The sequence below is a fragment of the Vipera ursinii genome, assembly GCF_947247035.1.
Source record: "Vipera ursinii genome assembly, chromosome: 1".
Classification (NCBI taxonomy): domain Eukaryota; kingdom Metazoa; phylum Chordata; class Lepidosauria; order Squamata; family Viperidae; genus Vipera; species Vipera ursinii.
In genome coordinates, this window is record NC_139512.1 from 24,401,301 (window position 1) to 24,413,800 (window position 12,500).

Here is a 12,500-nt window from a genome sequence, read left to right on the forward strand (position 1 = left end):
TCATGGTCAGATCACCACCTCCTGAGGCTGGTTTTCCGTCATGCCACCCCCCCACCGCTGGGCGGCGGAACAGACCAAAGTGGTTCCGCCCCAGGCGCCTAATGGACCCGGATCGGTTCCAAAGGGCGCTTGGGCCTATACCTATCACCCTTACCCACAGCCCAGTCGATGCTCTGGTGGAGGCCTGGGAAACGGCTGCCACCAGGGCACTTGACTGCGTTGTACCCACGTGACCTCTGACCCGGCGCAGATCCCGTTGGGCCCCATAGTTCTCTGTGGAGCTCTGGGAGATGAAGCGTCGGAGACGAGGTCTAGAGAGCGGTTGGAGATCCAGCCGATCCGAATCCGACCGATTGCAGTTAAGAACCTTTATAAGGTCTTATCTTGCGGCGATAAGGATGGCGAAGTCTAACTACTTTGCCGCCCTTATCACGTCCGCAGATAATCGCCCGGCCGCCCTTTTTAGGGTGACTCGCTCCCTCCTTAACCAGGAGGTGAGAGAGGATCCCTTGCAGGGACGAGCCGAGGAGTTTAGTCATCATCTGGCGGACAAAATCGCTCGGATCCGGACCGGCCTGGACTCTGACTGGGCAGAGTCTGATGTTGAGGAATCAGGCGGTCTTGAGCACGTTATCTGGACTGAGTTCGACCCTGTTTCCCCTGATGATGTGGACAGGGTCATGGGGAGACTGAGCACCACCACCTGTTTGTTGGATCCGTGCCCCTCCTGGCTAGCTTATGCGGCTCGGGAGGGAACACGAGGCTGGTTCCATGCAGTAATAACTGCTTCTTTGAAGGAGGGTGTCTTCCCTGCCGCCTTGAAGGAGGCGGTGGTGAGACCCCTTCTCAAGAAGCCTGCTTTGGACCCGGCTGTTTTAAATAACTATCGTCCAGTCTCCAACCTTCGCTTTTTGGCAAAGGTTGTTGAGAGTGTGGTGGCGTATCAGCTCCCTCTGTTCCTGGAGGAAACTGATTATCTGGACCCGTACCAATCGGGTTTCAGGCCCGGACACAGCACGGAGACGGCATTGGTCGCGCTGGTGAATGATCTCTGGAGGGCAAGGGACAGGGGTTGCTCCTCTGTCCTGGTCCTATTAGATCTCTCAGCGGCTTTTGATACCATCGACCATGGTATCCTGCTGCGGCGTCTCAGGGGGTTGGGAGTGGGAGGCACCGTTCTACGGTGGTTCTCCTCCTACCTCCAGGGCCGCTCGCAGTCGGTGTTGACGGGAGGGCAGAGATCCGCCCCGAGGCCTCTCATTTGTGGAGTCCCTCAGGGGTCGGTTCTCTCGCCTCCTGTTCAACATCTATATGAAGCCGCTGGGCGAGATCATTCGTGGCTTCAGGGTGGGGTATCACCAGTACGCTGATGATACCCAACTTTTTCTTTCCACCCCGAACCAACCCAGTGATGCCCTCCCCGTGATGTCCCGGTGCCTGGAGGCGGTTCAGGTCTGGATGGGGAGAAACAGGCTTCGTCTCAATCCCGCCAAGACTGAGTGGCTGTGCATATCGGCATCTCGGGTTAACCAAGTTATTCCACCTCTAACGATGGGGGGTGAGGTGTTACCCCCCCGTTGATAGGGCTTGCAACTTGGGCATCCTCCTGGATTCACGGCTCAATTTTGAAGATCACATAGGAGCCGTGACCAGGGGGGCTTTTGCACAGGTTCGCCTGGTGCGCCAGTTGCGTCCCTATCTGGACCGAGACGCCCTACGCACAGTTACTCATGCGCTTGTGACCTCCCGTTTGGACTACTGTAACGCTCTCTACATGGGGCTGCCCTTGAAGACCACTTGGAGGCTTCAACTGGTGCAGAATGCCGCCGCGCGAGTTGTAATGGGGGTCTCCCGATACTCCCATGTAACACCTCTACTCCGCGAGCTGCATTGGCTTCCGGTTTTCCTCCGGGTGAAATTCAAGGTGCTGGTTATCACCTATAAAGCCCTACATGGCCTGGGTCCGGGGTATTTGAGGGAACACCTGCTGCCGGCATCAAACGCCCTTCGCCCAGTGCGCTCCCACAGGGAGGGTCTGCTCAGGGTCCCGCCGGTAAGAGATTGCCGGCGGGTGACACCCAGGGATAGGGCCTTCTCAGTGGGGGCGCCTGCCCTCTGGAACCAGCTGCCGGTGGAGCTGAGGACTGCTCCCGACCTCCGATCATTCCGCCGGGGCCTGAAGACCTGGCTCTTTGAGCTCTCAGGCCCAGGCTGAGGAGACATTCATTTTAATTGGGGTTTTTAATAGTACAGGGTTGATTTAATATTTTTTAAATTGGGTTTTAACTTTTGTATGGTTGATTTTTAACTCCCTGTAAACCGCCCTGAGTCCTCAGGGAAAGGGCGGTATATAAATGCAATAAAATAAATAAATAAATAAGTTAGAAGGGACCTTGGAGGTCATCTAGTCCAACCTCCTGCTCAGACAGGAAATCCTATGCCATCTCAGATAAATGGTTATCCAGTCTCTTCTTAAAAACTTCCAGTGTTGGAGCATTCACCGCTTCTGGAGGCAGGTTGTTCCACTGGTTAATTGTTCCAACTGTCAGGAAGTTTCTCCTTAGTTCTACATTGCTTCTTTCCTTGATTAGTTTCCATCCATTGCTTCTTGTCTTGCCTTCAGGTGCTTTGGAGAATAGCTTGACTTCCTCTTCTTTGTGGCAACTCCTGAGATATTGGAGACGTCTTGCAAAGGTCAATGCTGAAAGAAATGTGCATCCATTTCATTGCCATGATACTGGTTTTTGGGGAACATCTGGCAGCCAGTTGTTAAAAACTGATAGTCTTTAATCTAAAAGCTGTCTTTCCAAAGATGTCACTCTCCAGAAAAAGGGATTTTTAACTGCCAGAATTCCAAGTCTTGGGAATTATACTGTAATCCCTGCACATGTGCATTTGTCCATTTGAGGAAAAGCTGGTCTAAAATCACAAGGCAACCTCTATATGTGTATGATTCAGAGTATGAATTTTTTTTTCTTTTATGGAAAAGGAAAGTTTATCACTCACCTAAAGTTCCTTTGTTACTTTCTTTCCAGTTTCCTTCTTGGACTGAACACTCTTACACTGAATTTTCAGTTTAAAAATGAAAAATGAAAGAGATTGTGCTGGCCAAAATAGTCTGCAGGCATTTCCTGTTTTCACTGTCTTCAGTGCTGCAAAGAGGTCCTGTAAAGGGGATGAGGATTGCTGAGGGAGGAAAAATAAAATGCTTTGAGTGCAGGAGAGACTGTAGGGATTGATGGTCTTAGTCTGGCCTGATGAAAAAGCAAATGCAGCGTTTGATAGGTTAAATTGAAATTGTAGAGAAGAAATACAAGCAATTGTGTGAATTATGGTTGCAAGTTGGTGCATTGAAGAGTGGCCTGGTTCACATACAATATTAAATTATGTTGGTATTACAAATTAGTGTGCTTTATCCCCTTGCCTTCAACCTTTCCTTTCTAGCCCATCCATGAGGAAATTGGAAGATTTCATTTGATCAAGTTTGGTTATATTATACTTGATCCGAGATAGATTGAGACTAGTACTAATTATGGTTTAGGAGACAAAATAAATGTCAAACCATGGCTAATTATAAGTTTATCTTCCTAAGTACATTTAAGACTGGCTGTTATTCTCTTGTCAGGCTGAATCTAGTAGGTTACTTAACTTGAAAATTGTAAAATCTTCCAGTTTCCTCCCTAGGAGGTGAACAAGAATGGAGCTAAAGGTTTACTCAAATTCATTCCTATAGGGTTACTGTGTCATAGTGTGATTTAGCATTTAAAAAGGTAAAGGTAAAGGTTCCCCCGCACATGCGTGCTAGTCGTTTCCAACTCTAGGGGCCGGTGCTCATCTCCGTTTCAAAGCCAAAGAGCCAGCGCTTGTCCGAGGACGTCTCCATGGTCATGTGGCCAGCATGACTAGACGCCAAAGGTGCACGGAACGCTGTTACCTTCCCACTAGAGTGGTCCCTATTTTTCTACTTGCATTTTTACGTGCTTTCGAACTGCTAGGTTGGCAGAAGCTGGGACAAGTAACAGGCGCTCACTCTGTTACGCGGCTCTTGGGATTTGACCCGCCAAACTGCCGACCTTCTAAATCATAGTGTGACCTTCTAAATCATAGTGTGATTTAGCATTTACACATACTCAAAGGAAGCCTTGGATTCATAGTGTGGATAGCATTCACACATATTCAAAAGAATCCATTGGATCCATCATGTGGATAGCATTCATACACACTCAAAAGAAGCCAGTCCATAGCACTCAATATGCTAAACCTGAATATGATCAGTTGATTTATTATTTAATTCAGTTTAGCTGCCGCCTAACTGTTAAATCAACCCTGGCAACTTACAATATAATCAACCATAAAAGCACAATTCTGTACTAAGCAAGATGGGATCCAGTTTACTTTATGCAAAAACATAGACAAAAACGCATCCAACAAAGGGCTCCAACCATCTTGAGCTACGGTCTGGGAAAACAATCAAGGATAATATAAGTAGTGAGGGAGTGGAGGTGATCCAGGGCCTCAATTTCCTCTGTCTATTTTTGTCCCAGACTCAAAGTTAAAAAAGATGCCCTACTAGAGAATAAAGTCAAGAGCCGATGGTGGGAGCAGCACTCGTAGTTCTTCAGTGTGGTCCAACCAGATATCATTGAAATTGTTCATAAGCAGATAATCAAATCAATCATAGTTAGTCCTTGATTAATGACCAGAATTTCCATTGCTAAGCAAGGCAGTCCTTGATGAGTCATGCCCAACTTTATTTATTTATTTATTTAATTAATTAAATTTTTATACCGCCCTTCTCCCGAAGGACTCAGGGCGGTGAACAGGGCATATCTTAAAACTACAAAAGTACAAAAGTTAAAAAAGAATTAAATTATTGCCCACAATAAAAACAATAAAAATATATATAAATATTAAAACCCTAAGTAATTCCCCATCAGGCCAGGCCAGCTTGTTCAAATAAATGGGTCTTTAACCCGCGCCGGAAGGAGCGGAGATCCGGTGCCATCCGGAGCTCAACCGGCAGCTGATTCCACAAAGCCGGAGTGCCCACAGAGAAGGCCCTCCCCCTGGGGGCCACCAGCCGACATTCTCTGACTGGAGGCACCCTGAGGAGGCCCTCTCTGTGGGAACGCACGGGGCGGAGGGGAGTCGACGCCGGCAGCAGGTCGACTCATGTTGTCATGATTGCTAAATGGATCGCTGCAGTTGTTGAGTGAATCTGGTGGTCATTAAGTGAATCCGGCTTCTTCCATTGGTTTTGCTTGTTGGAAGCTGGCTGGGAAGATTGCAGAGGGTGACCACATGCTGCATCTGTCATAAACCTATGCCAGTTGTCAAGTGTCCGGATTTTGATCATGTTACTGTGAGGGATGCTGCAACAGTCATCAATGTGAGGTCCGGTTGTAAATTACTTTTTTCAGTGCTGTTGTAATTTCAAACAGTCATAAATGAATGGTTGTAAGTTAAGGACTACCTGTATGGACAAATGCATTTGAAGCAGGAAGAGTTCCTGAAATGAAATGTTTTGCTGCCCCCTTTCCAAAATCGGGGCAATTGTCCCTTTCCTGATGAAATCTGACACACCAGCAAATTAGCCTTCTGGTATAATTCTAGGGATTGTAATGTTGCTAGGGTCCCTGCATTTATGACTTGCCTTCTTTTAACAACTCCTGGTCTGTTGTCTTTCCATAGAATCTTTGGTTTGCAAATCCAGGAGGAAGTAACAGTATGCCCAGCCGAAGCCATAGTTCTGTGCAGAGGACCCGTTCACTGCCTGTCCACACCTCTCCTCAGACAATGCTTATGTTTCAGCAACCTGGTAAGTCTGATCGGTTTCCTTCTTTCTCACCCTCTTATGTTTCCCCTGAAAGAGTGATGGACGTGTGAAAAGTATGGCTTGTTAACAATTCCTTTGGGAAGATCTTTGAGAGTAATTATTTGGCAAGAGGTGAACTCTCCCCCACCCCACATTTTGTGTCAGATTGAATTAGAAATAAGTAATTTCCCCTTGAACTGGAAAATCAACCACCATTGAACTCTGGACTAATAGTCATTGGTCATGATTCATATAGCGGTTATTTTTAGTGTAGTGCAGGAAAATTATCTTGAGAGGTTTTTTTAATCAGTTCCTATTTACTTTGATGAAACAAAATTTCATTGAATTTATTGCACACAAACTGAGCATTTTGATGAAATTTTCTGAGTGAACTATGGTGTTCTTGAACCTAGTTATGGGATGGCCAACAGATAGGAGCCATCCCAGTGACTTCCTATTTTTCCTTTAAATCCTCTAGGAAAACTTCATGAGGGAGCTTCTTCCATAGATTTTTTTCAGATTGGGAAATGTGGGTAGTGAGGGAGACCTTAAAATGGTAGGAAGAGGGATAATATAAAATAATGCCAACAATAATATTACTGTCCCTTCCAAGAACCCAGTTAAACACCCTTTGGAGAAATTCGAAAGAAATTCTCAAGCATCTTGAAAATAAGATAGAAAAACAGAAGCCTAATTCATGGGAAAAGAAACCTTAGAAATTGCAATGCAGGTTAGTCCTCGACTTATGACCACTAATTGAGCCCCAAATTTCCATTGCTAAGCAAAGCAGTTGTTAAGCGAGTTTTGCCTCATTTTATGACCTTTCTTGCCAGAGTTGTTAAGTGAATCACTGCAATTGTTAAGTAACTGTTCTTAGTTAATTGCTAACTGATCTGGATTTCCCATTGACTTTGCTGGTCAAAAGGTCACAAAAGGTGATAACACACACACACACACACACACACACACACACACACACACACACACGGCACTCTGCAGCCATCATAAAGGCATGCCAGTTGCCAGGCCTCTCAATTTTGATCCCATGATCCTGGGGCTTCCTGCATCAGTTGTAAGTGTGAAGATGATCATAAGTCACTTTTTCCAGTACCACTGCAACTTCAGGCGGTCACTAAGCAAATGGTTGTAAGTCAAGGACTTTATGTACAGATTCTGGCACAGTATTAGTTTGTTAATATTTATATTTTAATGTTTTATCATGTTTAATGTTTTTATCAATTTATTTGGTTGCAAGCCACCTAGAATTGCCTCTAGGTGAGATGGGAATAAATTCATATATTATTTACTTATAGAGCTATACCTATAAAAATGCTGATGGAAGGGCCAAAACCCTGCCAGGCAACAAATCCTCTTCAAGAATTAGTTCTAGAGAAAATCATTTTGATTCCCAAAAGTTGTTGCTGGGTTTCACCCTCTTTAATTGTTTCTGTTGAAATAAATGGAGATATTTACAGGGAATATTATGTTAAATCATCAGTTATTTACCATAAATATACCAACCTTATTTTATTAAGTCTCACTTAGCAGGGTTCATAAATCACATTAAGCTGAAATAGTGATTTGCAGATGTCATGCAGCATGCTAACAAATTACACATAAATAAACAACTTATGGTATCATTTAGAATCCATAATGGCTGGGGGTTACACAGAATGAAGTCACAATGAAATAAACCTCATTTTAACTTACCATATCCTGGGAATATGCTAAAAGTTCAGGGCTATGGAGCAACCAGCTTGTAGCTTTTTGTAACGGGAGATTTGAATGATGAATTATGGAGAAGGATCTCATTGTAAGATGTCAAGTATTGTGAGCAAGGTAAGAGTCAGAGTGGCATCAAATTGGCTCAGTCTCCGTGAACCCCATGAACAAAAGCACAACTTGTTCCGAACTTCATTTAAAAAGTTGAAACTGTATGTTTTATTCATCCATCTGTTTCTGTGCCCGATTGTGCATCTTTCTCCATATTATATTGTTGTCTTCTGTCTTAATTTGCATCTTCAGTAAACATACTGTAGGTATTGCAAGGAATTGAAACGTTATTTTACATCTCCTTGGCTAGAGTTAATCGTCCCTTGCTGGTGGGGTTATACCATCTTCAGATTGCTTCAAAATTATCTAGAAGAATCGAGAGAACTTCCATTAAGCCTAAAGGGAGAAAGTCCTTTTTTCGCTTAAAATAATAATAATAATCACACCTTGCAATAGCTATACCGTAAAGTTGTGTTTAGCTAGAGGAAAAACCTTTCAAGTAGTAGTAGCAGTTCTCATCTGCTGTATTTGGTCTTCTCATTATCTTTGCAGAGTTCCCGGTCCCAGTGACAGAACCTGATATCAATAATAGGCTGGAGTCCTTGTGCCTCAGTATGACTGAACATGCCCTAGGAGGTAAAAGCTATTATATATTTTTTCTTCTCTCTTTTACGCTCAGATTAAAATTGCATCAAGCCTTTCTGATACTGTGAACCCCAAAGCTCAGACTCCTGCTACTTGGCTAATAGGGATTTAATATTTGAAAGCTGCATATATGCAAACTCTCTTATTTTTGCCATTGAAGTGGTAATCTTTGCAGTTTTAGACTTTCATTTTCTGTTAGGCACATCATCAGCTGAACATTAATTCAGCTTTAATCCAACCACATTAGAAGCATTAGTGCTATTTGTAATTGTTCTTCGATTTTCCCCAATAGCTCATCAGGTTGCTTCCAACCTGGGGGTTCACCTACCAGTATAATGTTGACTTTGTCCTGGTGGGAATGTCTGTTTTTTATGGAAAAATACTAGAATGTGTTGCCACTTTCTTTTCCAATAGATCATATTTTGTCTGATTCCTCATCTATCACCTGCCCATTATCTATGTCCTAGGTGGGTCTGGAAGCATCCAGATCAAACCTTCAAGATTTGTTCCAGAGGGATGCTTTATCTCTTCAAGTGACATGCACAATCCTAATATTTATCATGGTTATTATTTTTATTTTCCAACCCATCTACTCATTGAGCTTAATGCATCACTTATAAGAAACGTAACATCACATAGAGTTAAAACAAACATTAAAAACACTCAAGGGTATCCACAGGGTGTGGTCAAAAAAAGTTAAACAAAAGTTAACAGTGCATTCAAAACTCTGCTTTTTTTAATGTTTCACACGTAAATAAAAGCAGGCAGAGCTTTTATCAAATCATCATGGCCACCATCTTCACGTTTGCACCATATCCTGCAAACAATCCTGAAACATTCATTAGAAGCAACAGTTACTAATATCAATAAAAGCAGAAGAAGTCCAAACAGAAGACCACTAGAAGATGAATCAGAATTTTAGTGTATAACGGAAAGGAGATGAAGCTGATGTTTTTTTATATTCATGATACAAAGTCACTCTCTCTCAGGCCAACTCACCTCATAGGATTGTTGTTGTGGAGAAAATTCTAGGAGGAGGGTGTGTTTGATGTGTTTGCTGCCTTAAGTTATTTGTAAAAATAATAAAACTGGGATATAAATAAAAAATAATATAAGGGCAAATGTGTTTTATCACTATATGTGCAAATGTCCCAAGATTTTCCTGGTTTCTAAAAGAACTTCAGTTGGTTTGGTAGAAAGGGAAGGGGAAAAAAACATTTGCTTTTAAAAGACAACTTGCTGAGACATTTCATAATAAGACTTTGTTCCCTATACATTGTTTTTATTCTGAAATGATCAAGCAAGGATTGTCCTTTACATAACATCTCAAAGAGAGAGAAAAGAATTGAGGGGTTTTGGATTTTCTTTTTTTACATCAAGATAGGATATATTTTTTTCCTATTAGGATAAATAGTAGAAGCAATGAAACCTAAATATCAGACCGATAAACATGATTGTTTGACTAGCCCAGGGGTCGGCAACCTCGGCTCTTTTATGACTCGTGGACTTCAACTCCCAGAATTCCTGAGCCAGCATAGCTGGCTCAGGAATTCTGGGAGTTGAAGTCCACGAGTCATAAAAGAGCCGAGGTTGCCGACCCCTGGACTAGCCACATTAAAAGGGAGAATTGTAATAGCTGGCCTCAGAGTTGGGTGATGATTAAAGATAGTTGTGGGACTAAGGATGAACAGGCTGCCTCCATCCTTAACAAAACCTGCTGTGTCTCTCCACCATATGTGCTTATGTAACTCACAAGCCACAGTCTTACCAGCAGCTTCAGAAGTATTTCCTCTGTCTCGTTCCTGTGCTAAATGGAGAACATTATGCAGGTTTGTGAGTTAGAAGGAGGGGGAGGCAGGAGATGAAGTTTAAATAGACAGTGGCTCCTTTTCATTTTCCCCCTTCTTTGAAATTGTCCAATGCAGGGCTACCAGATCTAAGCTGCAGAAAGAGTATTATCGATTACTAGATAATATTGAAGACACATAGAAAACTTTTAACTTCTTTGTCATCTAGGAGTTGTCCAGATTTTTGCAGCCCAGATCTATTGATGCATTTTAAAGATACACAGTAGAAAGTAATGAGAGATAGAAGCATGGTTCACCACTAGGACACATAGTAATATGGTTTCTTTGGTTACTGAGGATTATAAAGGATGCCTTATATATCAAAACCAAGCCAGCTGTGGTTTACCAGCCTTTGGATACAGTTGAGAGGGAGGGAAAAGCCATCAAATAGAATTTCCTACTGCTAGAACAAGTTAAAGAAATGATGATAATATGGGCAAAGAACTTTGGATGTCAAATTAACTAAAGTAGTGGCGTATAAAGAAAACTTATATAAAATGTTTTACAGATGGCATATGACACCAGTGAGATTAGCAAAATGTTTAAAAACACTTCAAACCACTGTTGGAAATGCAAACAAAGACCAGGTACTTACTATCATATCTGGTGAACATGCCCGAAAGCAAAAAGATTTTGGGTAAAAATACATTTATGATAGGAGAAAATGACTAAATAACAAATAGACTTTAAGACAGAATTATTTTTGTTAGGAATAATAGGAGCAAATTATGAGAAAGATTGTATATATTTAATTTTACACGTACTAACTGCAGCAAGAATTGTATTTGCCCAGCATTGGAAGAATGAAAATTTACCAACTGAAGAAGTATTAATTAAGAAAATTTTAGAGTGTGCAGAAATAGACAGATTGACTTTAAAGATAAAAGAGAAAGAAGACGTCAGTGTATTTTAGAACATGGGATAATTTCTATCAATGGCTAGAAACGTGAGTTAGAGAGAAAGGAATATTTATGATAATTAACTATTATCTATTATTTCTTGTTAAACACATGAACCCAGACATTATGCTGTTAGCTAAATATTGAGAATGTTATTTGAAAAAATCCTAACCCCAAACCCAACCCTAATCCCAACCCTAACCCAAATCCCAATCCCACCTCATTCCTAACCCTATAAAAACTAATAAAATTTATACCAAAAAAAAGAATTTCCTACTGCTGAATGAACACATTTATCTTGAAATGGAGAAAGCCATAAAGTTCTTTAAAGAGACAGTTATAAAGTTACCAGCTGTCTAAGTGTAAAATGGTCACTAATAAAATACACAGTGCAACTAGTGATTTTTTTAAAAAGGACAACTTTAATAAATAAATTGAACCTTTGTTTATCCACTCCAGTATATAGGAAGGGAACCACATTATTACCTCCTGCCTGTAGAAAATCCCTATCAGTTCTAGCTGAATGTACTGGAATAACTGAGTAATAAGTTTGACCTGGTGAAAAGTACTTTATTCTTTTCTTGAGGAGCTACCAAGAGAAAGAAGGGAAAGAGAAGGGAAATAACGCTGGTGTCAGAAGGTTAACAACTACTTGTTATTAAAGACAAATCCACAAAATGATTCTGATGGAGTTAGGAGCTAGGAACATTGCTTCGGATGAATGAATGTGCTTTGGTGTTTTTTGCTACTAGTCATCGATCGCCATCTGTTGGATTTGCTGAAGCATTGTCCCCATAATGGCATGTATAATGCCATAATATTGCAATGCTGAACAGATTGGAAAAGAATGGGTTTGGGGCAGAAAAGGATTCTACTTTTGTCTCCATTTGTCTTGCTCAAGTCCCCACCCAATCCAATTTATTGGAATGATTGTTACTTCACTTCCTTACTGGAATCAGTCTACAAGATGATGCCAGTGTACCACAGGAATGATTGCCCTTTTGAGGCAGTATATGATTTGATTTTTTATAAAGTTATATGTGTCTTCTCATCATTAAAGTTACAATGTCAAATCTGGAGATGATCTTCTCTTGCAAGCTCTCCTGTGGTAATACTGAAATCTAATGAGATTAGATATTCTTGTAAGGGCTTGGCCATGTACAAAGATTTAGTTTTTCGTGGTTACTATTGAGCAGCATCCTGGATACTGTAGCATCTCAGGAGGCAGTACTGCCAAGCCCCAATCTGAAAAATCTATTTATATATACCTAACCTGACCATCTGACTCAACGTCTTACCAAGAGAAACCAAAGTAATATTGGGATAGTACTGCAATTTATCCATCTCCTCTCAGTGCAGTTTCTACCAGCATTGCTTCATTGCAAAAAGACTTGTGATGGGTAGGAGATATTTCCCAGTGGGCTGTATTTTTACCTATGATCCTCATTGCCAGATGTAACTGAGGAAGGACCTGGGGAAAAGGGGGTGGAAATATCAATGCCTTGCTTCACAAAAAAGGGT

The 12,500-nt window shown here is 41.8% G+C and overlaps 1 protein-coding gene across 1 annotated transcript in view; it reads left to right on the forward strand.

The window, feature by feature from the left end:
• Nucleotides 1-12,500, forward strand: part of SAMD4A (sterile alpha motif domain containing 4A) — a 139,680-nt gene that overhangs the window by 126,743 nt on the left and 437 nt on the right. Inside the window, exons 9-10 of the mRNA XM_083352689.1 lie at nt 5,692-5,818; nt 8,141-8,224. Coding sequence (XP_083208815.1) covers nt 5,692-5,818; nt 8,141-8,224 — 211 coding nt within the window. The remainder of the gene's footprint in view (nt 1-5,691; nt 5,819-8,140; nt 8,225-12,500) is intronic.